This window comes from Dermacentor silvarum, chromosome 7 (assembly GCF_013339745.2).
Source record: "Dermacentor silvarum isolate Dsil-2018 chromosome 7, BIME_Dsil_1.4, whole genome shotgun sequence".
NCBI lineage: Eukaryota > Metazoa > Arthropoda > Arachnida > Ixodida > Ixodidae > Dermacentor > Dermacentor silvarum.
In genome coordinates, this window is record NC_051160.1 from 61141636 (window position 1) to 61165312 (window position 23677).

The 23677-nt window shown below is 45.6% G+C and overlaps 1 protein-coding gene across 3 annotated transcripts in view; it reads left to right on the forward strand.

Moving 5' to 3' along the window:
• The window catches only part of LOC119458099 (phosphatidate phosphatase LPIN1), a 99650-nt gene extending 78217 nt beyond the window's left edge, over window positions 1-21433 (forward strand). For all 3 annotated transcript variants that reach the window (XM_037719914.2, XM_037719913.2, XM_049670750.1), the window contains exons 7-18: window positions 364-525; window positions 1862-2026; window positions 2408-2477; window positions 4085-4210; window positions 5303-5442; window positions 6290-6461; window positions 8266-8414; window positions 9876-10115; window positions 10737-10851; window positions 13981-14084; window positions 14757-15069; window positions 19287-21433. In XM_037719914.2, the coding sequence (XP_037575842.1) occupies window positions 364-525; window positions 1862-2026; window positions 2408-2477; window positions 4085-4210; window positions 5303-5442; window positions 6290-6461; window positions 8266-8414; window positions 9876-10115; window positions 10737-10851; window positions 13981-14084; window positions 14757-14973 (1660 nt within the window). In that variant the 3' untranslated portion in view covers window positions 14974-15069; window positions 19287-21433. The remainder of the gene's footprint in view (window positions 1-363; window positions 526-1861; window positions 2027-2407; window positions 2478-4084; window positions 4211-5302; window positions 5443-6289; window positions 6462-8265; window positions 8415-9875; window positions 10116-10736; window positions 10852-13980; window positions 14085-14756; window positions 15070-19286) is intronic.
• Window positions 21434-23677: the final 2244 nt, after the last annotated feature.

Here is a 23677-nt window from a genome sequence, read left to right on the forward strand (position 1 = left end):
AGATTGCTGTGTTGTAACTTACAGCACTTTAGACTGTAGTGAGAGGGTAACGTAGCGGAGGGGCAAACAGCATTGAAAGCATGTGTTGCTGATGCAAACCTACCATAGAGGCTCATTTGTTCAGATAAAACTGCTTTCTTAAAATTTTTTTTATCACCACATGCAGCAGTAATTTCATTACACGCAGCATTTTCACACCTGTGAAAACTTTGTTCTTGGCGAAAGTGACACCTTGGACCTCTTAGCCTCGCTTAATATTCTCCTGTAATGTTAATTTAAGTTGTTGCAACGTGGTTGCTTGAAGGCGAGTAAGTTTCGACGAGAGCCATGAAGACTGTAGTCATCCTATTGATTTCCTTTCAGGTCAGCGAACTCGCCGAGAGGCAAAGACGACGACGCCGAGTCCGGCAACGGGCCGTCGTTGTCCCAGTCTCCCAACAGCGACACAGGCGCCGGCCACATGACGACGCTGCACTGCCTCGACAGTGACACGGAGGAACGGCACAGCATGTTCGACTTCTGCAGGTGACCACACTTGGCACATCACACACTCAAACTTTACGGTCTCGCCAAAAACGTACGGCGAAGTCCGAGCTACGGATCACATGACCTGGTGAACAGTGAGGACCAGGAAGCATAGGTCGGCGTATTAAATGGATGCTCATTCATACTTACTAATATTTTTTCGGGCTATATACAGTAGAACCTCGTTTATATGATCCCATTAAATACGATTTCCTGGCGCCAATGTTCATGTTTGAGAACACAAAAAATTACCCAATACAGTTACGCTTCTTTTTTTACTGGCTCATACATTCTCAGAAAACATGATTTTTCAGCACCAACGTTCAGTACATCACCAAATTACGATCATATGATACGTTTTCTGGCCGCTAGATCCCATGCTAACAAGAAAAGGCGCAAGACACATTCAATCAAAGCAGTAGTTCCTCGCCGCAGCAGCTTCCCCGTAATACTTGCCCACCCAACTCCCGTGAAAACGCGAGCACATATACTCGGTTTCCTATTCCAGTAACTACAAATGTCCTCTCAGGTAGTTGCACACCATATTCACAGCTGTCACCACCAACCCTATTGCGATAAGCTTATCTGTTTCACAGTGCCTGGGCCATAGTGCCGTTAAAAGCATACTGCACGCTTTTAATAGGCGATAACACCAATGCCCCACCGCTCCCTGCTGCAGGCAGCGCAAAGGTAGAGTCACGTTTCACCCTGGCGGCATCGTATTCTGGCTTCACCCGCCAGCTCAATTTCGTTTAGGTTTCTCGTCGCCATCCTAAAACACTGTGCAATAGGAAAACGACAAAGCGCGTCTTCAGACCCTTGGATCCTGCCAGCTCGACTCGTGTCGGCGTTTCTTGCCGCAATAATTCTCGCTGAGCAGGCATGTCAAAACTTCCTGCCGAATTTCCCAATTTGAAGAAGCTGTTGACCCGGGCCAAATTCAAGGAGCGCAAGTGCCGACGCCACCAGGACAACAGCGCACATCTCGGGTCCCATCAGTTTGGTGCATGTCAGCGTCTCGTGGTGCAACAATTCGCATTACGTAGATGTCAACCACACTTAAGTCTCCCAAATTTTTCAGTCATTTCAGGTCTTATGTTTTCACTGGATACTATGCTTTTTTTTTTTCTGCAGTTTTTTCCCCAAAATGTATGAATGAGGTTCTGCCATACTGCTCTGTTCACAGAAATTTGTTATGAATTTCAACTAGCCTGAAGCTAGGAATCCAAATGCACTTTGCTAATTTTGTCTCTCTGTATACTGTAACTGATAAAAAAAAATTTACTCACTCACTCTCGTCTTTTTAAGAGCTCCCTGTTTTCACTCCCCGAAACAGGCACAAGTACTCGGACCTTGCCATGTCCCTGTGCGGAGGACTCCAGGACTGCGAGAAGTCCATGATGGAGGAGAAGTTTGCTCACTTCCTGATCACGTACGACACCTTCTGCGAGAACCCGGACGTGCTCAACAACCCGGACCTTGTCATTCGTATGGGCGGAAAGTACGTTGGCTGCATCTCTTGAGACTTCTTGTAAACTGGATGGTTTGTTAAGCGTTGATGGGTTCAGCTTAATTTGATTGACGAGTCTTAAAACGCACGCGAATTGACTGTGTAGTATTAAGCTGTACTCAACCCCATTTTGATGGAATATATAGTGGTTCAACGATGCTGTCTGGCAGATCAGTGCTGGTGGCTTTGGTGGCACATTTTAGCAAATTCTGCCTTGACATCACCTGTGTACAACTTCGAGGAATAAGCTGTTGTGTAGCCGCTTTATTAGTAGAACATCTTTGATCAGTTTCAGAAAGTGCATTGCAGCCTGTCAATTTGCTCTGCGGCTTTTGGAGTACGCTGGAATCCTCAACCAACTTTTCCGTGCAGGTATTACAACTGGAGTGCCATTGCGCCGCACCTGATGTCCCTCGCCATGTTCCAGAGGCCCTTGCCAGAGGTAAGACGAATGTTTAAAGAAATAATGATAATAAATGACTCCAAGGATTTCCTTGGAAGTTCTCCTAACTCCAACTCCTAACTTTTCGCCAGTAAGCTGGCGAAAACATAATCCCGATGTAGCCGGTGCTCTTCAAGCTCGACAGCTTTGCACCGAGTCATAATGAAACAACTATTTGCCGCAACTGGTGTGGAAAAAACCGTGGCCGCTATCGACGTGATCGTGGATGACGACTGCGCAGTTACGAATACAGTAGAACCCCGCTGTTACGTTCCCGGGTGCTGCGTTTTCCCGGCTGTTACGTCGTTTTTGGCCGGTCCCGGCACAGCTCCCATAGAACCCAATGCATTGGTAACCCCGCTGTTACGTCGCAACTGTGGGACCGTTCCTGCATCATACGTTGCGAACTGCCACACCGCGCCGGCCCGAGCGGCCATTTGACTTTTCATGTCGCTTGGCTTGGTTGCTTGACGATGGCATTGGCCTAAAGACACAAATAGGCTCGAAGCGTTCCGGCGTTGCTGTCATTCACGTACGATTTCAACTGATGGCTGTGGCGATGCGGGCTCCCCGCTTCGTTTCGGTTGGACGCTAGCGCCGTTCTTGCTCTTTTGCGTCGCCCATTTGCGGCACTCGTCGCTCACCGAGCTCCAAAAGTAGTTCGAATTAACCGATGTGCGGCCAAATAAGTCCGAATTAACTAGAGTTTGATTGCATTGAATAATGCATACGCCGGCCGGGAGCACGCACCTTGTTGAGAAGCGTGCTCTCTGCCTGCGTGCTGTCGGCGAGATTTTCCCACGGAAGCCGCATTATAACCGGTATTTCGTCTCACGCGGCTGCACTGTAAGTGGTATGCGTGTAGATGGAGTTCTATGGGAGGGTAAACGGGAGTCGCAAAAGGCCGCGTTGTAGCCAGTTCTGCACTATAAACGGTTACGTTATAAGTGGTCTATACTGCATATGCCAAGTAAACTACATTGAAGCCTACATTACATTTGGTGCAGTTCTTCCGATGGCAGGGAATCAAACCCGTCACCTTGTGAGGTGTGTGTGGTTACATGATACGTGCTGGGGCTGCCTTCCCGTTTGTTTTAAGCTGGATGTGAAAAAAGGGTGCGCACTGCTCTGCTTTCTGGTTCGGTCTCTGCTTCTCGCGCATCCTTCGTAATTTTTTACACCATGCGACATTACATTAACTAGCGACGCATCGAACCTTCGCCTTTGGCTCGGGTTTGTCCGAAAAGCAGTCCATGGGAGGGTGAAATATTATTAAAATAACTGTTGCGTTTTTTTTTTTTGGAGTTCGTATTCGTGGGAGTTTTTCTCTATTCAAGTACATAGGACTTTGCCTGAACCAGCATGAAAGTTCGAATTATCCGTCAATTTGAATAAAGAGGTTTTGAATTATCGGCATTTCACTGTAGTTACAGGATTTTTGTTTAACAGACCAGGCTTTCACTAGTTCTTGGATAAAATTTTGTTGTTAAAACATAATAGATCACCGAAAAGCCCAAATTGCCATTTTCAGGAAGTTTGTGAGAATAGTAAAGAACTCGAGCTCTTGGTGCATTCGTTTGATGTATTTTTTTTCTTGTGCTCTTCAGAAAACGCTGGACAGGCTGACAGACATCCACATGCCCAAGAAGAAGAAGAAGGCGACCTACTCGTGGTGGTCGTGGGGCCGAACTGGAGGAGCCAAGCCTGATGGCGTCAATAAGCCAGACTCTCAGGTAGGCTTTGTTTACTCTTGTTCGGACTTTTCTCTATTCTTCCTTTCTTTTCTTTTTTATTTTTTTGAGTTTAGGGGAGGAGGATGGGAAGTAAAAAAAAAAATTGCGGGTATCTGTCTCGCTCTGCACTGAGTGACATCTGCACCAACAATTTTTTTTTAGTAGATATGTCATAATGAAGCAGAAAGGGACAATACACATGCACTTGTGCCTTGTCCCTTTCTGTTTCACAGTTAATACATTGAATATGCAAGACCAACTTGCCGAAACAACTATATCTTGGTCAATGGCTATCTTGCTAGTTAGTGCCGCTGATGTTTTCTGTTTGACAATTGTTGCGCAATTGGCAGGCCGATTGTGCTCCGCTTGACCAGGCGCACGTCCACCTAGCAAAAGGAATTCACTTGATTCACACCACTTATTAAAAAAATTACTTCATTTTACCAATGTGTGCATTATTCGCGCCCAAAGTGACGACTGCCACTCCTGACATGGAACAATGGCGGTTTACAAACGTGCTTTGCACCATCATTAAGCTGCAACCGTGTATTCAGCAGTGTCACATGGGATCGGCTCGGCTTGCTAGTTGCAGGTCAGCGAAGCCAAGCTGCTGACCAAAACGCACACACATATGCAGAATGTGCCACTTCAAGTTGCTCTTGCCAACTAGTATTTGTCATTTTTTGTACTGGAATGCATCAAGCTGCTAAGTGAACAAATATTCACTTCACCATAACCGATATTGTATCTAATATTGCATTTGCAGCTTTTTTAGAACAGTAAAATACTCATTTAAATAAGGCGTGGTCAACCAGATTGTTTATTTACTTGGTTATGTCCTATAATTCGTTATATTCATGTTCATTGTATTGAGGTTCAACAATCTAAGGAAGGAGTTAAGTAAGTTGAAACATTGAATTACAGCGTGTTGAATTTTGTAGTGTGGTGGAATTTTCAGTCAGTTTAATTCAGCTGACATGGATGAATTTATTTCTTATCACTTTATTGTACACGAGTTCGAGCACGCTGAACAAAAGTGCAGCTCTTTCGTGACCATGAGGTGCTGATGTGGTCTTCCATTGTCTCTTGCAGCATAGCGACGAGAACTTGGGTGTCAGCGACGGCAGCGAAGGCCTGGACGTCATTGTGAAGGCACCAGAACCTGTCGTTGCTCCGTGCAGAGATGAAGTGATTCTCATCGAACCCCCTCACTCCATACCACTCGACAAAATGTAAGAACCCGCGCATCTTTGGTGTGCAGTTTGTTTGTTTATTTACTTATATAATTTATTATGCGTATCTCAATGGTCCCATCGAGGGACATTACATGAGAGGTGGGCGTGTGAAGGGCAAAATTGGTGATGGCAATGTTACAGCGATGCATCGGAACACCCGATGACAGGTCTTAAAAGCGCACTGGATCGCTCATGAGTGCAGTTTGTCTTGGAAGCCGATTCCAGTCATGGGTGATTTGGAGGAAAAAAGATGACTGCAGCAACTTGGTGGTGTGGGCTCGTGGCAAGATCACGGTGTTGGGATGATGGCCTGTGCAATACACACGATAGGCTTGTTGAATCAGCTGACTGTCACGTGCTATGGAATGTAAATAGCCGGGATAAAGACAGGCGCGAAAATCGCGCCAAGACGCACAAGTAGAAATATTTTAGTGAGGAAGCGGTGGGGCATTTGGTTTTAAAGATCAAAGCTTGCGGTACGGTTCTGAATGTATTCGATAGTCTAGCGGTCGTTCTGTCCTTTGTCTCTGTCTATGGGTTAATTAAAACATTCTGCTGGAAAGATCCATCGTATGAGTTTGCATTTGTGATTGTTTAACCAATCCTTCCTGTAATGCCTGAATGTTCCTTAATGTAAATAAATGAAATGAAATTTGGGTCTTGTAAGCTTTTGTGGCCAGCTGCATATTTTAGGTAAAACAAACTCGTATTTGCGTTACCCTGCTGGGCAGTGAGGGTGCGTTTCGTTCAGTGCTGCACCGCCGCTAAGTGGGAAAGTTCCACGCTATGAAATTTTCTTGTTTCGAGTGACAGAAGGGCAGCGCTCGCTTTCTCTGCATCGCAGTGAAGTGTCACGCGAGTGCAAGGAGGAGCAGTACGCGTCGACGTCGAGCGAAGCGGAGACCTCTGACACACATGGCAGGGCGAGTTCTGAGCACCGCAAGGTGCCCAGGGAGAAGCGGCCCTACTTCTGCGACAAGTTCAAGAAGTCCCTTCGCCTCTCGTCCGACGAAATTGTGAGCCTCTCGTGTTGTGTGCTGCTGCTGTGCCTTTCTTCGCATTTCAGACACCCCGGAGTAATGTCACCGATTGATAGTTACTGCCCGATTTTTTGAACCTGCTCAGGTATTCTGACTTCTCAGCGGTACTGCCACCAACTCTACAGAGCTGTGTTGCACTGCTGAGCTCGATCGAGGTCATGGGTTCAAACCAGGCCATAGCACCTCCATTTCAATGGGGGCGAAAGGCAACGACCTTTGTGTACTTAGATTTAGATGCAGTTAAAGAACCCCAGGCGGTCAAACTTAATACTCCCCCACTATGGGGTGCTCCATTAACAGATTTTGGTTTTGGCCCGTAACATCACAGAATTAATAATAATAATACTAATAATAATTAGCTCCGTAGAACCAATGTACAATGGCAACAGAAAATTTTGGACGCCACACAGCGTGTCTCCTGATTTTTCGAGCTGATCCGTGCATGCGATGTCACAAACATGGCGGTCGCGATAATGGTTACCGTCATTCAGGCTCTTGCCCGTGCCCTTAATTTCGTTGTCAAGGCATTTTTTTGGCAACTCCTAGTGCCGAGGAATGCCATATAGCCACTGTGAAGAGAGCTTCGTCAACTCAGCAACACGTCACAACCCAGATCACTCAAATTGGGATCACTCGAACATAACTAGACTCCCGAATTGGAGCTTGTTAGGACTAGCCGACGGGGGTGGCGGGCAGCAAGCCATTACTGGAACCTCTCCCCCAATATGTTTGTACCTTTGACTGCATCAATAATTGGGTGTGAGGCCACATGTAGAGGCTGAACTGACGAGCACATGCGTGATGTGGAGTTTGGGTCCATGGGCGATCAGCCGGCAACTACAGTGGATGCCTATGTAATTCAGGTGTGCGCTTACAGAATGGAATGGTGTACACCCGTATGTGGGCATAAAATCGGTGTTTGCTAATGGATTTTGCACAGCATGGCCTAAACTGACAGCATTGCGGAGTCGAGAGGACAGGTTCTCAGAGTTACTTTCGGTGCTATTGCTTTCAATGTACGCTTATTGGTTGATTGAGCAAAACCATATGAGCAGATTGGCTGGTTGAGCACTACGTCATACGCGAGGGATACGCAGCAGTAAAATCCCCTTGAAAATTTTTCTATCAAATTTTTATTTCATATATCGAATTACTTATATATATAATTTTTTGTGATCCCCTTCAATATATCCGGGTTCGACTACAGTATCGACGAAAATGATCGTCCAAGAATACTTGCCAAGGTTGCATGTGCAGTATTTGCACTTCACGATGACATGTGATGGGAGAATGTAAACTGCACTTCGAGCCTCAGCCATCACAAAAGTTCAAGTAGATGGCACATTTTAGTAAAGCAGAACGCCGAGAAAAAGTCTGCAAACAAGTTTTGTTGTGTTGACATTGTAAGCAAAAAAAGAAATGTGTTTTACTGTCAACATTTTTTTTTTTTTGGACTGCCTGGATAATCGGACGTTTTTGCAGCTTCGTCCGTTTCTGAAAAATTGGTGAAATTGGTGAAAACTAGGTGGGGCGATGAAGTTGGAAAATTTGCAGGGGCAAGTTGGAATCAGCTAGCGCAAGACAGGGCTAATTGGAGATCACAGGGAGAGGCCTTCGTCCTGCAGTGGACATAAATATAGGCTGATGATGTTGATGATGGTACAGATAATTGTTTTCAATCAAATGTGGTTGGGATTGCTGGCAATGGATGCTGCTGTGTCTTTGTTGTCATGCAGTCTCGTGACAGTTCATGACAGTGGTTCCCCCCTTTTGTTCACAGGCCAGCCTGAACCTGAAGAGTGGGCGCAATGAGGCTGTGTTCAGCGTCACCACGGCATATCAAGGCACAACACGCTGTATGTGCCACATCTACCTGTGGCGCCATGACGACAAGATTGTCATTTCGGACATTGATGGCACCATCACAAAGTGAGTGTGGCTGCTTCCATTTGGAATGGATCCGTTCATTTTTTAAAAATAATTATGTTATTATTGGGAACTACTGCCCCTTTGCAGCAGTAGCTGCTGTTATGGGTTCTTTCAGCACTCAATATGTCCATGTGCCCCCCTATCCGTAGATTGAACCACAAGACTAACTATAGTCAGGGACGATTAAAATTTCAGTATGAGCTCACCCACAAAATGCACTACGCCTGCTTTTCTGGGCTTATGCACTCTGAAACATAGTCTTTAAGAAGCCGGTCATTGAAAGATTTGCCTACTCCGTAAAGTCGCAAAAACGAGCGAATGCAATTGGCTGGCACATCTGTACAAATTCTCTTAGAACTAAACAGCGGTGTATTTGCCATGGCATTCTTAGGTTGTCAGAGACTTTACCTTATGCAACCTTTGCGATTGTTTTGACTGGCTTACGGATATGGTTAAAAGTTCCTTGGAGCTCGCATAACAGGTTAAAATGGCAGGAGCTGAGCAGGTTGACAGTCGGTGTTTCTCTTGTCCTTTCTTTCTTTTTTTGACTATGATTTGTACGCCAGCTTTTTTTTTCAAACCATCACTTGAAACAGTCGTAAAGTACAAACAATATTGGCCAACCCATTACAGTATCTGTTTGGAATTTCATGACAGTTTCTCTATTTGGGATTTCTGGGGTTGAAAAGGCTGTCTGCCTTTCGCCACACCTCACGCTGTCAGGTGACACCGTCTGTGGAGTATTTGCATTGTCTTGTAAGCTACATAAGTACAATCAAGTGACTAAAGCACAGAATTTGATGAAGGATGAATAACAGCATACAGACAATATATGTCGCAGACGTCTTGCGATTAGTTGTCAGGTGTTCATGAATTTCTCTGCATTTACCTGTGAAACTGAAAATAAGCCTTTAGTTGGAAGTCAGCACTTCTGTCTGTCCCCAGTTATAGGTCCATCATTGGTTTCTGTGCTGTAGTTACGTGAATGTGGATCACCAGCTGGCCAATGCATTACTACGACACCGACTCTTGCCGTTTCGGTTGTGTCGTGCAGGGAAGCCAAACATTAGGAGGTGCAATAAGTTTGGTTGGAAAGACGGAACGTCCGGAAATTCGAGGGACTCTAGCATCCCCGCAAATCACATAATGTCGTTTATCACATCCAGCCGAAATAGGTGGTGTCCAAAACACGGTGGCCATGACGTGATTACAGCTGCTAAAAATTCTTCTGGCGCTTGCAGTACACAAAGGCATGGCCTTTGAAATTGGCTTCCATTACTTCGAGGGCGCCGTCACTAGGGGTGCACCTATAGGGGTGCACCACTGGAGGTGAACCACATCACTGGGTGTACACTTCACTGGGGGTACACCACCCATTGCATCTCTGTTAAACCTGCAACATCTGCCCACACTGCTGTAGATGTAGAAACGCAACAATGCAGCACCCTTGCACTACTGCAGGTCTGACGTGCTGGGCCACATCATGCCCATCCTGGGCCGAGACTGGGCCCAGTCTGGGGTGGCCAAGCTGTTCACCAAGATCCACGCCAATGGTTACCAGTTCCTGTACCTGTCGGCGCGCGCCATTGGCCAGGCGCACCTGACACGCGAGTACCTGCGCAGCGTGCGCCAGGGGGACCTCTGGCTGCCCGATGGACCCCTGCTGCTGTCGCCCACCTCGCTCATCAACGCCTTTCACAAGTGAGTGCAGCCTTCGTCTCTTGAACCTTTACACTGCCGTTCTCGAGATATCCTGGAGACCCTCTTTGCTACTCCCAAGTATACCTACTCACTTTGCATTTTAAGTGCATCCCAGCCCATCCCAATGCAAATTGCACCAGAAAGAATATTGTGGACTCGTTGTGCCATTCGTAGACAGGTCTGGTTAAGCCACATGGAACTCGTATATTCAATTTCTGACAATAGCTGGAACAAATGTCCCGGTGCTCTGTCCCTGCATCCCGGCAGGGCAGCCAGGACAAGTCAGCATGGCAGGTCCATCCACGCCTCTTGGCAGATAAAAGAATTTATCAGTTGTTGACGAATTCTGACTCGGCCGAAGGCAATGATAGGGCACCAGCTTCTATGAATGAAAGTAGCAGTGTTGTAAATAAGTCGATAAAATTAATAAATGAATATTCGCTGAACCAGCACGCAAAAAAAAAAAAAAAAACCTCGGCACAGGGTGAGGAGCAGTTGGGGAAAAAAAACTGGCAATCATAAAGTTAAATAGTCACTCTATAAAGTGCATCTGTCATCGAAACTGTAGCTGCATTGGTTGCGACAGCTGCCTTTTATTTATTCAATCCATGTCTTTTTCAGGGAGGTGATTGAGAAGAAGCCGGAGGAGTTCAAGATCAGCTGTCTCCGGGATATCCAGACGTTGTTCAACGTTACTGGGAACCCATTCTACGCTGGATTTGGCAATAAGATTAACGTGAGTATGCACTAGAAGCGGAAGGCTTCACAACAAACAACTTGGCAGGCAACTATAGGAGTTAACGTTATGAAATGAAGAAATGGCACTGTGGAACAGAGACCAAAGTGCAGGTGGGTAGCACCATATTTTCTTGCACTTTTGTTTTCTGGAATCATGCCAGGGTGCATCTCTTACATGAGTCGGGCATATGACTACCTGCTAAAGCTACGGATGATGTTGTGAATGTAAAAAATATTGCAAACAGTGGCTACTCACTGCACACACATTCAATCAAGATTCAGCACCATTGATATGTCCTTCATTCTTCAACGCCTCTGCTTTCAATGCTGCTAGTGTCTTCAGCGAAGCTTATTACCTCATCAGCACACTCGCAAAAATGGTCCTTGTACTGAAGCATGCATTTCAAGTGACATTTTTTTTTCAAAACTTTTTAATGTGATTAGCACTCTTTGCCTACTTCAGCTATGTTGAGCCTATCTATCAATCTATCTAAGAGATAGATTCTCTCTTCCTGTCTCTAAGAGACAGGAAGAGAGCGGTGTGGATCAGAAAACAAACGGGGATAGCCGATATTCTAGTTGACATTAAGCGGAAGAAATGGAGCTGGAAAGGTCATGTAATGCATAGGATGGATAACCGGTGGACCATTAGGGTTACAGAATGGATACCAAGAGAAGGGAAGTGCAGTTGAGGTCGGCAGAAAACCAGATGGGATGATGAAGTTAGGAAATTTGCAGGCGCAAGTTGGAATACGCTAGCGCAAGACAGGGGTAATTGGAGATCGCAGGGAGAGGCCTTCGTCCTGCAGTGGACATAAAATATAGGCTGATGATGATGATGATCAATCTATCTATCTATTTAGCCTCTTACGCTTATTCACTGGCCCAAGTTGTCTTTGTCTCTAGGTACAGTGGAACCTCGATACGATTCTGCGTAATACGTTTTTCGGGATGATGCATTTTTTTTTCTTTTCCCGATAATACGATTTGGTTGGGTAATACGTTGTTTGATATTATTTTTGGATGATACGCTTTATTTCCCGGTTCCCGTGAAGATCGTATCAACAAGGTTCCACTATATATGCTCGTTGTCCTGATGCGATAGTCACTCCATCGTCTTCGTTACAGCTTCACCATTTGACTCTCGTCATGCCATAGTTGTCCCGCCTCTAACGCCGATCCAATGGTCCAGCTGGCTGATGGCCTGGGCCACTACGTATGAGCTAATGGTCATGAGCCATCGCTTCATCGTCATTCCAGCTTCGCAACATCCAACTATGGTCATGCCATCATCACACCATTGTCATTATACAATCGTCATGCATCCGTTGTCATGCTGCCATGGTTGTTCTATCGTCGTCTGTCCTGCTTCATCAAATTATCGTCATGTCATCGTCACCATCCTCACCATACAAGTTTTGTCATATAGCCATCAGGCCATCGTCATATTCTCATAGTCGTCTCATTGTCTTCGTACCGTTGTCATCCGTTGTGATACCGTCGTCATCACGCTGATATTGTCACGCCGTCATCTATTTGTGGTCATGCTGTGGTCACCATGCCGGTTGCGTCGCTTCATCGACGTCATTTCTTCTTTGCCATTTTATTGTACTTAAGCTCTCGTCCTTCAATTGCGATTATTCCGCCGCTGTTAGGCCATCGCCATCATTGCATCGTTTAGACAGATGTCATCATGGATTTGTCATACTGCCATCGTCATGCCAACATGCTCGTTCCATCCTCGTCACTCGCTTGTCACACATGATGCCATCGTCATCACGCCATCATCGTCGCACACTCATCATGTCACATACTTGTCACCATCACATCATCATCCTCAACCTGTCGTTGTACTATCGTCATCATTTAAGAATTGTCATCTTATTGCCGTCATGTCACCGTCATCATACCACTTTCTTCGTCACTGTGTCGTGATTCCTTCTTTGTCATTTCATCTTCGTCGAACAGTTATCGTCATGCTGTCATGCTCGTGTCTAACGTTTGTGTTTGCCAAACATTAGTTGTAAAACATTCGTTCTGGTGATGCCATTGTGGCCGCTGCATTGTTGTCATTCTAACTTTGTCGTCTGACTTCCGTAATGCCGTTGTGGTCTCACCTCGTCGTCATATTGTGGTTGTCATCTCATTGTCCTCATTCTGTTGCCGTGACTCTGTCGTATACCATTGCCAATATCTTAGAAATATCATCACAATGTCGTCATGCTATCTTCGTTATACTGCCGTCTTCGTTCCACTGACGTAATTCCTTCTTCGTCACTCCGTCGTCATCATACAGTCGTCGTCACGTCATCATGCGCATGACTGATCTTGGCATCCGAGTGTCATAGCAATGTGGGCCAATGCTAGAAATAATTTATGTAGCACATAGCTGAGGCAACGGGACTCCCAGAATGACCACTACAAATTCCAGATTTGTAGAATCGCCACATATTCTAGATTGCTACACTACAGATTCTCACTACCGAAATCGCTACAGATTCTAAACATTACCATCGACAGTCATCGTGGGATGGGTTCTCCTGGAATGTTTTCCCTTTAAAGTGGGGATGCAGGTCTTACATGAGTAAGTACAGTATCCTCTGTCTCACTTATGTAGCAATGCCTTCCTGGGCTCAGTTCTATGCCTCTTATCATCCACTGTTCACGGTCAGCTGATTGTATTGATATTGCGGGCGGAGCAAAAGGGAATAGCAGTCTAGCCCATGCGTCTGATCTCATACGCAATCGCCGATTCCGCCGACAGACTTTCCAGACATAGAGGGGACCTCATATGGATTCTTGCTCCACTACTACGGCCATCAGTCTAGCTGGTGCACCTAATCTCTAGCTCTGTTGTAGATAATGTCTACGACTGCAAACATAAAAACATGCACGCCACCGACGGTCTCATCGGACACAGTCTGATAAATCGGCTGCAGAACACTTAATCGAAATAAAGCATGTGACCATCCAGATCTCATATTTACTTCATTATATCCGTGTTATAGTGACTGTACAAACTTGTGGATTATGTCATAATCAACTGTAACGCTGAAGTGCAATCATATCCTCGTAGATAGTCTTCGGAGATTGTAATTCTGCAACATTTCCTTTTTTTCTTTGACAGGACACGTTGGCCTATCGTGCGGTGGGCATTCCCGTCTCGCGCATCTTCACCATCAACCCCAAGGGAGAGTTGAAGCTGGAGCTGATGCACAACTTTCTCTCCTCGTAAGTTCACCAGTTGCCGTGGTGGCTCCGTGGCTATCGCATTGTGCTGCCGACCGCGATGTCATGTGTTCGATTCCCAGATGCAGTAGATGCATTCCGGCTGGGCAGGAATGAAAGAACTTGCCTGTGGACTGAGATCCTGCTGTTACTTATAAAAACCCAGGCGCTAAAAATTAACCCGACTCCATCTTCTCTGTGGCATCCCTCCTAGCTGAACTGTCGGCTTTGGGCACTTAAATCTGTGGATTGTTACTTAGTCTTGCAGTCCTCATACTCTGGGCTTGTGGAAGAAATTTCTACACTCATAGGTGGAGTTAAAAAGTTAAGAAATAGTGAAAATTGAAGTATTAACTGAGCATGTCCCTAAAAATCTCAGAACATTAATATGTCTCATTATTAAAGTTTTAACCTTAAGCAAGTTCTCAAAATGGTAAATTCATTTTACTTAAGTGCCAGTCTTGGTTATGAGAAGGCTGACCTCTGAGCCAAGGTGCAGCTTTGAGACCTGAAACAGAATCAATGAGCTCAGTGTGGAAAAAAAATTGATTGATAAATTTATTTTCTCAGCTCTTATGATCTGTGCACAGGTATGACTGTCTCATTGATTGATTGATTAATTTATTTATCGATTGACCAATTGAATAATTTCTCGGCCTTGCGGTTGTTCTGTAGGTACCACTGTCTCAGCGACGTCGTGGACCACGTCTTCCCGCCGCTGCACAACACCTTCGAGATGGGCGGCTGCGGGGCACAGTCGTTCTCGGCATGCGAGGAGTTCAGCTCATTTACCTACTGGCGGGACCCGATAGCGCCTGTCGAGATCAACATTGAAGAAGAGCCAATGAGCAGCAAGCCCAGCGGCAAGCCCACCAGCAAGCCCACCAAGTGAGGCGGAGGGAGGCACGCTTATTGCACCAGCCGCTGTGTGTGGTCGGCTGCCCCCTTCTCCTTACACGGGTATCGCCAATGTCTGTCTAGTCGCCGGGTGAGTGTTGAAGTTCTGGCAGCATAAGGTCGGCACACTTACGCATAAATACACTGATTCATACTCACTCCAGGCTCACTTCACAGGTGCGAGATGAGCATTAGTGAGTGTGAATGTGGGTGACTGTCGGTTGGTGTGAGTGAACGTGAGAAGGTATGTGACTGAGTAATAAACGTTGCGCACAAACATGGACACCACACAGAGAAGACGACGAGCACAACAGCCATTCTGTTGTGCTCGGTCGTCTTCTCTGAGTGGTGTCCATTTTGCGCACAACATGCTTATTTCTGAAGATCAACAAGTAGCTCAACTCGGAATATGCGAGCGAGCGCTGGTGATAGGGAGCGGACCTGAGTTTAAACGTCGGCAGTGGTGCCTACTTCGCCTTCGTCATCCTCGACACTGGCGTCTGAAGCGCAGAAAACACGGCAAGCGTCTAAAAGAGCATTGCATAATGCCGGTTCCCGAAAGTCAGCTTCGCCGCAATACAGCGGTGTTAAGGGGTCATGCATGCCCAGTGTATTGTGGTGAAGCATACAAAGATTGCAAAGGGGCCACTTTCACGCAGCATAAAATGCATTCCTTATTTATACATGCACAGATCTGCAGTTTCCTGTCGCAGTATGAACACAGAGACGCCTATAGGCTTGCATAAAGCCGGTTTGCCAAAGTCAGCTTCACCGCAATAAAGCAGTGTCACGTGGTCATGCATATGCAGTGTATTGCAGTGAAGCATGCCAAGAGTGCAAGAGGGCCCCTGTCACGGGACATAAAATGTGGTACTTAATTATACACGTGCACACCCACCATCTCGTCACATTACGAGCACCGAGACACCTAATAATTGTACTGGCAGGCCTTCAAACCTATTTCACTCGTAGCTGTGGCGATTTGAGCCCCTGAAGACAGTTAGAAACGTGCATTCTTTTTTTCGCCGGACGTTTTTGCAGTCTTTAGGGTATCCGAAAAATGTTGACTGTATGTATGCGAGTGAATGTTGGTGAGTATGAGTGGGCGCAAGTAGGAACGTGAGTGAGTGCCGACAAGTGTGGGCAAGCACATAGCCTGCAAAACTATTAGTGAGCGAGTGTGCGCTTATTCTGCTGACATATGCCTGGCAGTAGAACAGTGGCATTCGCTTATAACAATGTTGCACGCTTTGACTGCCAGTTTTAACAGCGGGCATTGCCTGGCACACTGTGTACTTAAAGTGTGTGAAATAGGCCCAAATATAAGGTAGTTGAGATAACAAGAAAAAAAAAGGAGTTGTGAAGGATGTGTAGTGCAAAGGGACAGATAACTAGCGGTTCCATTAGAGGAACGGAACTGGGTGTGAAGGGAACAAAACAGTATTGTGCTAGACAAGATTGGCTGGGTCAGAGTTTCTCGAACTGGGTTTCACAGGAACTTTGGTGCTGTAAGAGCAACCTTATCAAATTTGGCTATCTCTCGTCTCTGTTCATTTTCACACTTTCTTGATTTAGAGAAGCAATCGTGCATTGCAGTTTGAATTTGACAAAGCCACTGCGCACCTCGTTTAGTTTGGCAGTCTCCGTGAGAAAGAGCCATAAAACAGCGGTGCGCAAGTTGCATCACAAATGAAACGCTGTAAAGGCTGCTAATCTGCTCGAGCAGTGCTTGTACGGGGTATTGTTTGTCTATGCCATAGAGATTCTTATTGAATTTATTAGAAGGGACTCGTGCTGTGGTCAGTGAGCCACCATAGAAATGACGGGTTGTATATGAATTTGCCTAACCTTCATGCTTGTGGCTTGGGATGTTCTTGTGGCATTATTTACGACACTCTTATCTCTTCGAATTGCCAAGCACTCGGATCTTTTTGAAATGCATAAAGGCAATACCATATTTATTCGAAGGCAAGGTTTTCTTTTTTTTTTTTTTCAGAACCCTTAGCCTTAAATGCGAGGCTGATAGATATGTTTCAATATGGTGACAGCAGCAGCGCCACATTTGCACGGATCTAGATTTTAGATGGCAGCACAAATTTTGGCAACTAATAGACCTTGGCAGGTGAGGCAGTAGCGCATTTTTGCATGTAACCCACACCGAGGATTTAAAAAATTTAACGGTAAAGGCAGGCTGCAGGTTATATGTGAATCCGTCTTGAGGTGCGACTTCATGGCAGCACAGCGCACACTGCAGTAAAGTCTCTCCATAAGGCGAAATTTGCGTTGCCGTAGAGTTGCACCCCAAAGTGAAATTCTGATATAACCCGCATCGATTATTCCAGCAGGGGCTTTCAGTTATTTGGTATTTCGGGCAACCCCCCTTCCCGAATCTGAATAATCCGTCGGCTTAGATTAGTGCACAATTTAACTAGAAGTTTTATTTCTTTTGTCACCCAAATGCACCTTTGTCTTATAATCATGGTTGCCTCATACTCGAATGAAATACAGCAAGTCCCTGTGCACATGCATTGCAAATGCACATCCACATGCACGCATGCGTGTGCAATTGGGATCCAAAGCCACGCCCCAGCAACGACTCCGAGTCACAGAAGTGAATCTCGAGGGCTTTGCTTTCACTGGCTGCAGGAGCCGGGAGCAGTTGCAGAACCAGGAACATGTCATGGCAGCCTTGTTGTAGACATCACCTGTTGTTGCAGTTATAAGCGAATATTTTGCTAAATATGATCAATGTGCTAAGTCGCAAAGTTGTTTGAAGCCTGAAGGACGGAACTTTGAGCGAATTGATGCATTAACCATCATTCCCACATTGGCTGAAGTGCCATGCACTTGCAACTCTCTAGGCACTGGTGCCAGAGTTCACTCTAGTAAATATAGTAGGAAACTCGATGATCGAGACGCTGCACATCAAGGGAGCACTGCAACTCCACTAAGGAAAGGTGCGAGGGATTTTCCAGACACAGACGTAGAGCGGACTAGTTCGGCACTGAGTGCGGCAAACATGAAGCCTCTTATAGTTGCACAGAGTGAAAAACTGGTGCTGGTGTGCTGTTATGTGCGTTCCTGGGAAGGCGGGGAAGCGGTGGCTTCGGATTAGCATTTTTCGTGGAGAGCCAAGACACTGTGAAGACTCGTCTGGCTAGCAGCGCTCCGTTTGAAGCAGTAGTTTGTTGTTGACAAAAATTGCATGTAAAACATTGTTTTTATTGCGATAGCAATTATATGGACACTCAAAAGCAGATTACTGCCGTCGGCGTCGCCGTCGCCGTGAGGTTCCGTATGACGTCATTTGGAGAAGAAATCGTCGCCGCGCGCCGAACGCTGTATGTGCGAGTGAAAGGGCGCGAGGGGCGCGTCTTTCACGGGGAGTGAACGCACGGCGGAGAACAAACGCGCGTTCTGCGCCGTGCTCGCTTAAGGGCTGCAGAAGTAGGCGTCTCTTTTCTCCTTTACAATCACCATATATGTAGAGCAAACGCACCTTCTTCCGACGAGCGAGAAGCCGTGGGGGAGGGGGAGGGAAGGGAGGCGACGTTTAGCTGCGGCACCAAGTGCCTATTTATATCACAGGCTCCGGCAACAGTCACCAACGCCGCACGCATTTTGAGCGAACGCGGGCAAAACGCCGATGGCGTCGACAACAGTTCTGCGTGTTGCCGACGCTCCTGCATGTCCAAGTTTATACAGCTGATAAAGCTAATATCATTACTCCGTATAGCTCTCTACAAATTTGCTATCGCAATTGATGATTCGCCTTTCAGGTGAAACTGCGACCACATTCTTTATTACTACGTAAGAACGGTTGTTTATTATTATTATTTTTATAACACAAGAACTGCTGCTGGTTAGTGTGTGTAAGTATATCAAACACGAACAGTACCAGTGGGCCATTGAAGTAGGAAGAAAAACAACAGTCTGTGCTCACTGGGAGCCAGTTTGAATCTTTTGTTTTCGTTTCCTTGACTTGTATTAAATGCGAGTAAACAATGACACAAGATTGTCACAGCCAAGAAAATACTTAATATTACAATTTCATTGTAAAAAAGGTTTACTTGTGTTGAAATTACTCTTTAAAGACTGGCCTTGCACGCTCACGTCTCGATATTCCCACGGTGGCACAGTGCCCATTAGGAATATCACACGGACAGTGCCGCCAGATTTACACCTAGGCAATATAGTAAGAGACTGCATGGCAGCCGCTGCTCAAGTGTAAAGCGAATAAAATGCACGAAATGTACAAAACCCAACTACAGCCGAGCTGACCGGGTGCTTCTCTTTATTTTCACGCAGGTTCTCTCACTCACAGTCACCCATACGCCATCCCCTCTTCTTCTAAGCCAGCCAAGAAGTCGGCCAGGCGACCAGCACCAAAGACTCACTCTGTCCTCTTTTTCGCCATTCTCCCTCACTTCACTGTCCTGCCATTCGCCAGCATCCTCTGTCATCGTCGTCGATGAAAACGTTGCACAGCCGCCGAACGAAGATGTGAACAAATCGTAGTCTGCAATGATGGAGGCCTATTCGTTCGTTCTGTGATACTTGGTTTGTTTGTTTATTTCTGTAGTTTTTTCTTCTTGCCTTCTTCTTTCGCTCCCATTGTCAGAACGAGTGGCGAAAAAAGAAGGAACTTCGAAGCAGCCCGTAGGAGTTTAGAAGGGCTGGACCTTTCTGGACCTTAGGGTTGCTAAACTAACGCGAGAAGCCTGTCACTGAATGCGCAATTAATATATAATTGTTCTCTGCCCCATTTTCCTAGGATCGTAGAATTTATCTGCAGTAACGATTTAAGAACAGTCGTGGTTCTTTATGGAATTTATTACAAGACAGTCCCAGCAAAGGATTTGAATGCCTTGCATCTCTCATTCTGACTTGGAATATAGGATCACGTGAAGCATTTAGCAAATGACATATATTATCACACGCCACATTCTGACTGTACATTGTAGCAATGCAAGTCATAAAAACAGAGGATTACTGTCGTATTCTTTTTTTGTTGATGTATCTTTACTGTGTCTTCAATGGCTACAAAGAGTTTCTGATCCCTTTGAAAATATTTGTCAAATTTCATCAGATTGTGCTCACACAACTTGGCATGTCAGCAGCATTGTTGCAGTTTGCCAAAAGCTGTTGTTGCAACACTTGTTTTTCCTTTTTTTTTCTTCTCTTATCATCTCACTACTTATTTCCACTCAAGGTAGATCCTTGAGGTACTGTTTTCATTATTTAGTTGATATATAAATTTATGTGTTATCTAGCGTAATAATCAGCCACGTGCGTTTCATCCGGTGCTTTCGGTGTGCATACTCGCATTTATTTAATAGACAGTTTTAGTTTAGCGTGCTTAGCGCAATAGCGAGTATACTGGAATAGTGGGCTAGAAATGCCCATGCGCAGAACACTAAACGACGCATAATGTTTAGTGCAGGCACGCTATTTTTCAGATTTAACATTCGCTAGCTTCGCGTTGTTCACACAAATAAAGTGGCAACATGGCACCTGTCCCGGCTGCCTGCTTTGAACCGAATTTGGCGTTGCTGTTGTAGCATTGACTTCGTTTGTCGAAATTAGTGTGTAGAATGGCTTTCGCTTAGTATTAGGCCGCTTCGACGACATAGTATCATGGATAATTTTGTGGCATATTTTAGATAATTTTCGAGCTTCTCATTTCGAACGCTTCGAGGCCTAGCTAGAGAAACGTCTAGGATGGCAATGCCATCCATCAGCGAGGTTGAGAACTAGGCGCGACGGCACATGGCCTCAGCGATGTGGCGATCTCGGTAGTGTAGATCTCGCTATACTAAAATTCGCGTTCTCCAAAATTCGTTTGCGAACGGCAGTGCTATTTCCCGGCTATTATGCTAACGTTAAACTATAACTGTCTAATGTTTTGGTTCCTTGTTAACTACTGTGTTGTTTCCACCATGTGATGTGCTCATTTTGGCACCTTAGGAGAGAGTAGTATATAATAAATATGGTCCTCGCAGTTTAAAAACTGCTTTGCTTAATTAAATGAAGTATCAGGGTCAATGAACGATATGTGAGAGCTGTAGTCTTTCTCCAAACTGCTGACGAGTTATTTTTATATGTATACTTTTTATTGCTTTTTTCTGTGAAGAAGTCATGTTCCATTCCTTGTCCAAAAGTCAACGCGAGGCTGGTACCTGTGTCTGACTATCATTTATAGTATTCCGTTATTTGTTCACAAAAGTGCAGAGATGTTTGTATGTTCTTTTTCTTGCGAGTCTAGGATTGTATGTTGGTAGCCGTAGCACTGTTTTTCTTTATTGATGGAGCATGTTTATTAGTGTAAATATTTGCAACTTGCAAGGACATGCATTGTTCCATGCCCAGTGATGTACGGTGAACCCGTTTTCCCTTCCCAACCACTACTTCGGTGTGTTATGTTTCTGTTAATAAATGTTGTTATTACAAACCCACTGTTTTTTTTTTTGTTTTTTTTTTGAGCGATTCTGCTAATGTTGTAACAACCCTTACCCTCTCCCCTGTTTTTGTTTAACTGAATTGCAGGGTTTTTCTAACCATAGGTCCTTGACAGTGTTGGTAACGCTTTGTTGGGCAGAGTTTGTTTTTAGCAGACCTTGTTTTTAGCAGAAAGTCGCGTGGTGATGATGGTAACGACAGATTTAAAAAAATATTTTTAATGTTTTAGCATTGGAGTGTCAAAGTGCAAAAAAAGTGTGTGTGTGAAATTTGGGAAGCCAGTCACATGATAGCAGTAGAAAAGGGATGGAAGAGCTCAGAAGAGTGTTTATTATGTATGCGTGTGTGTGTATATATATATATATATATATATATATATATAGTACAATTAACAGTGGTCTGCTCCGGACTACTGTTAGCTGCACTTCGCTTCTCGAAGAGACAGGACACATGTCGAGTGAGCTCCCGGAACATACTCAACAGTTGGAATGCGAAAAGGCAACGTCATGAAAACAGCGTCGAAGTTAAAAAGCAAAGATGGCCACCTCCACCAGCGCAATGTGCGCTGGCCAAAACTCTCGTGATTTAGCAGCATTTACAGCTTTCTTTTATGATCCGAGAAGCAGTTTATACATCGTGTAGTTGTGGGCAAGCTTGGGAAAAAATTTGCTTGAAGGAAGACCAAGCCCCCTTATACAAGGCACACAACAGTAGCATACAAGCGCGTTACATACATGGAAGATGGATGATATACATACGTTGATTTAGTTTCAGAGAATGTATCAAGAACATTACAAGATTTTGTAAATTTTACAAGGCACTAGCTTGTATTTCCTGCTTTAACACCGTTAGGTAATTCATGTATTTTTAAGAAGTGCTGAGAAGCACTTGTTTTAATCATAGGCATTTTGTCGCAACTGATTTTTCTAAACTACAACAATGATGTTTAACTCGCTTCTTGGGGTCAGAAAAGTAAAAAGAAAGGAAAATAAAAACTAAACTTATTCTGACAATGCTGCGGGAAACGTTAAGCGGCCACCAAAAAGTCTATAAAAATGTGGCTTAAGGCCAAGATATAGTCCAGCGTTTTCGGCGCGCCAGGCCGCGGCAGGCGAAGTCGGATACGCTACGCCGGCCACGCCAGCCTGTGGAAGAAATTTGCCTCCTCTGCAGTTCGGCGCGCACGCCGCGCGAGGCTAGCGCCATCTCTGTGTGTGGGAGCGCAACTTCACGGCCGCGCGATCCATGGCGCATGCGCATTCTCACTTTCTCACAGAATGTGCCCGCGCCGTCCGAGTTGTGCGCGCTTTTCTTTTTTTGACATGAGAAGACACTTTATTTCAGACAACCAACATACATAGTTGCCTAGGGGCCAGCCATGCATAAAATATAAACATAAGTTCGACAAGAAAACACATCGTGATTTTTTACATATGTAAACACGAAAAATACCTTATACACAGGTCTCGCTCCGTGTGCTGTTTGACTTCCTTCACGGCATGGCGTTAACTTGTCCTGACAGCCAGAAGTACGCACTCCAAGTGCTAGTGCGTCGGCTACGTCAAAAGCGGAAGTGGACCATGTACATACATCCTCACTTGCGTTGTCATCGTCCACGGACGTTGAGAAAGCCACAGCCGCGGTTTCACTACGAGCGCCGCAAGCCGCCATGTTGCCTTCTGCCCCTACAGCGCGCAGTGCATTCTGGTCTAGCGGCAGCCGTGTGAAATAGAACATGTTCTATCTCCGCGCCGGCGGCGCTGAGCGCGCCTGACCCAGCTGGGCACGCTGGCTATGCCGTTACGCCGGACTGTAGATTATGCACTTTTCACCGGCGTTGCTTAACCGCGACGCACGTGGCCGCGCGCGCGCGTCACGCCGGACTATATCTTGCCCTTTAGGGTCTAAAAATGCAACATTGTTATTACAGTGAATAACAACTCTCTAAATTTAGCTTCTTTCTCACTAAGTTGTCAACACTGGTCCTTGGAAGCGTGTAGGCATGTGTGTGGGGGGCGGGGGGGGGGGGGGAATGTTGAGGTGCACAGTATGTTTTGCTGATGAAACTGCCCCATGGCAAGTTTCATCTATGAAAGATCGAGCAAGAGGGGGCCGGGGCCCTTGTCAAGTGCTCCGTCGCCTTTAGCCTCGGCCCCCTCTTAGACTGTGTCTGAGGAAACACTAAAAAAAGAAACTGAACTTGCATTGCTATTCAAAAATTCCGAATCAGTCTTGACAGA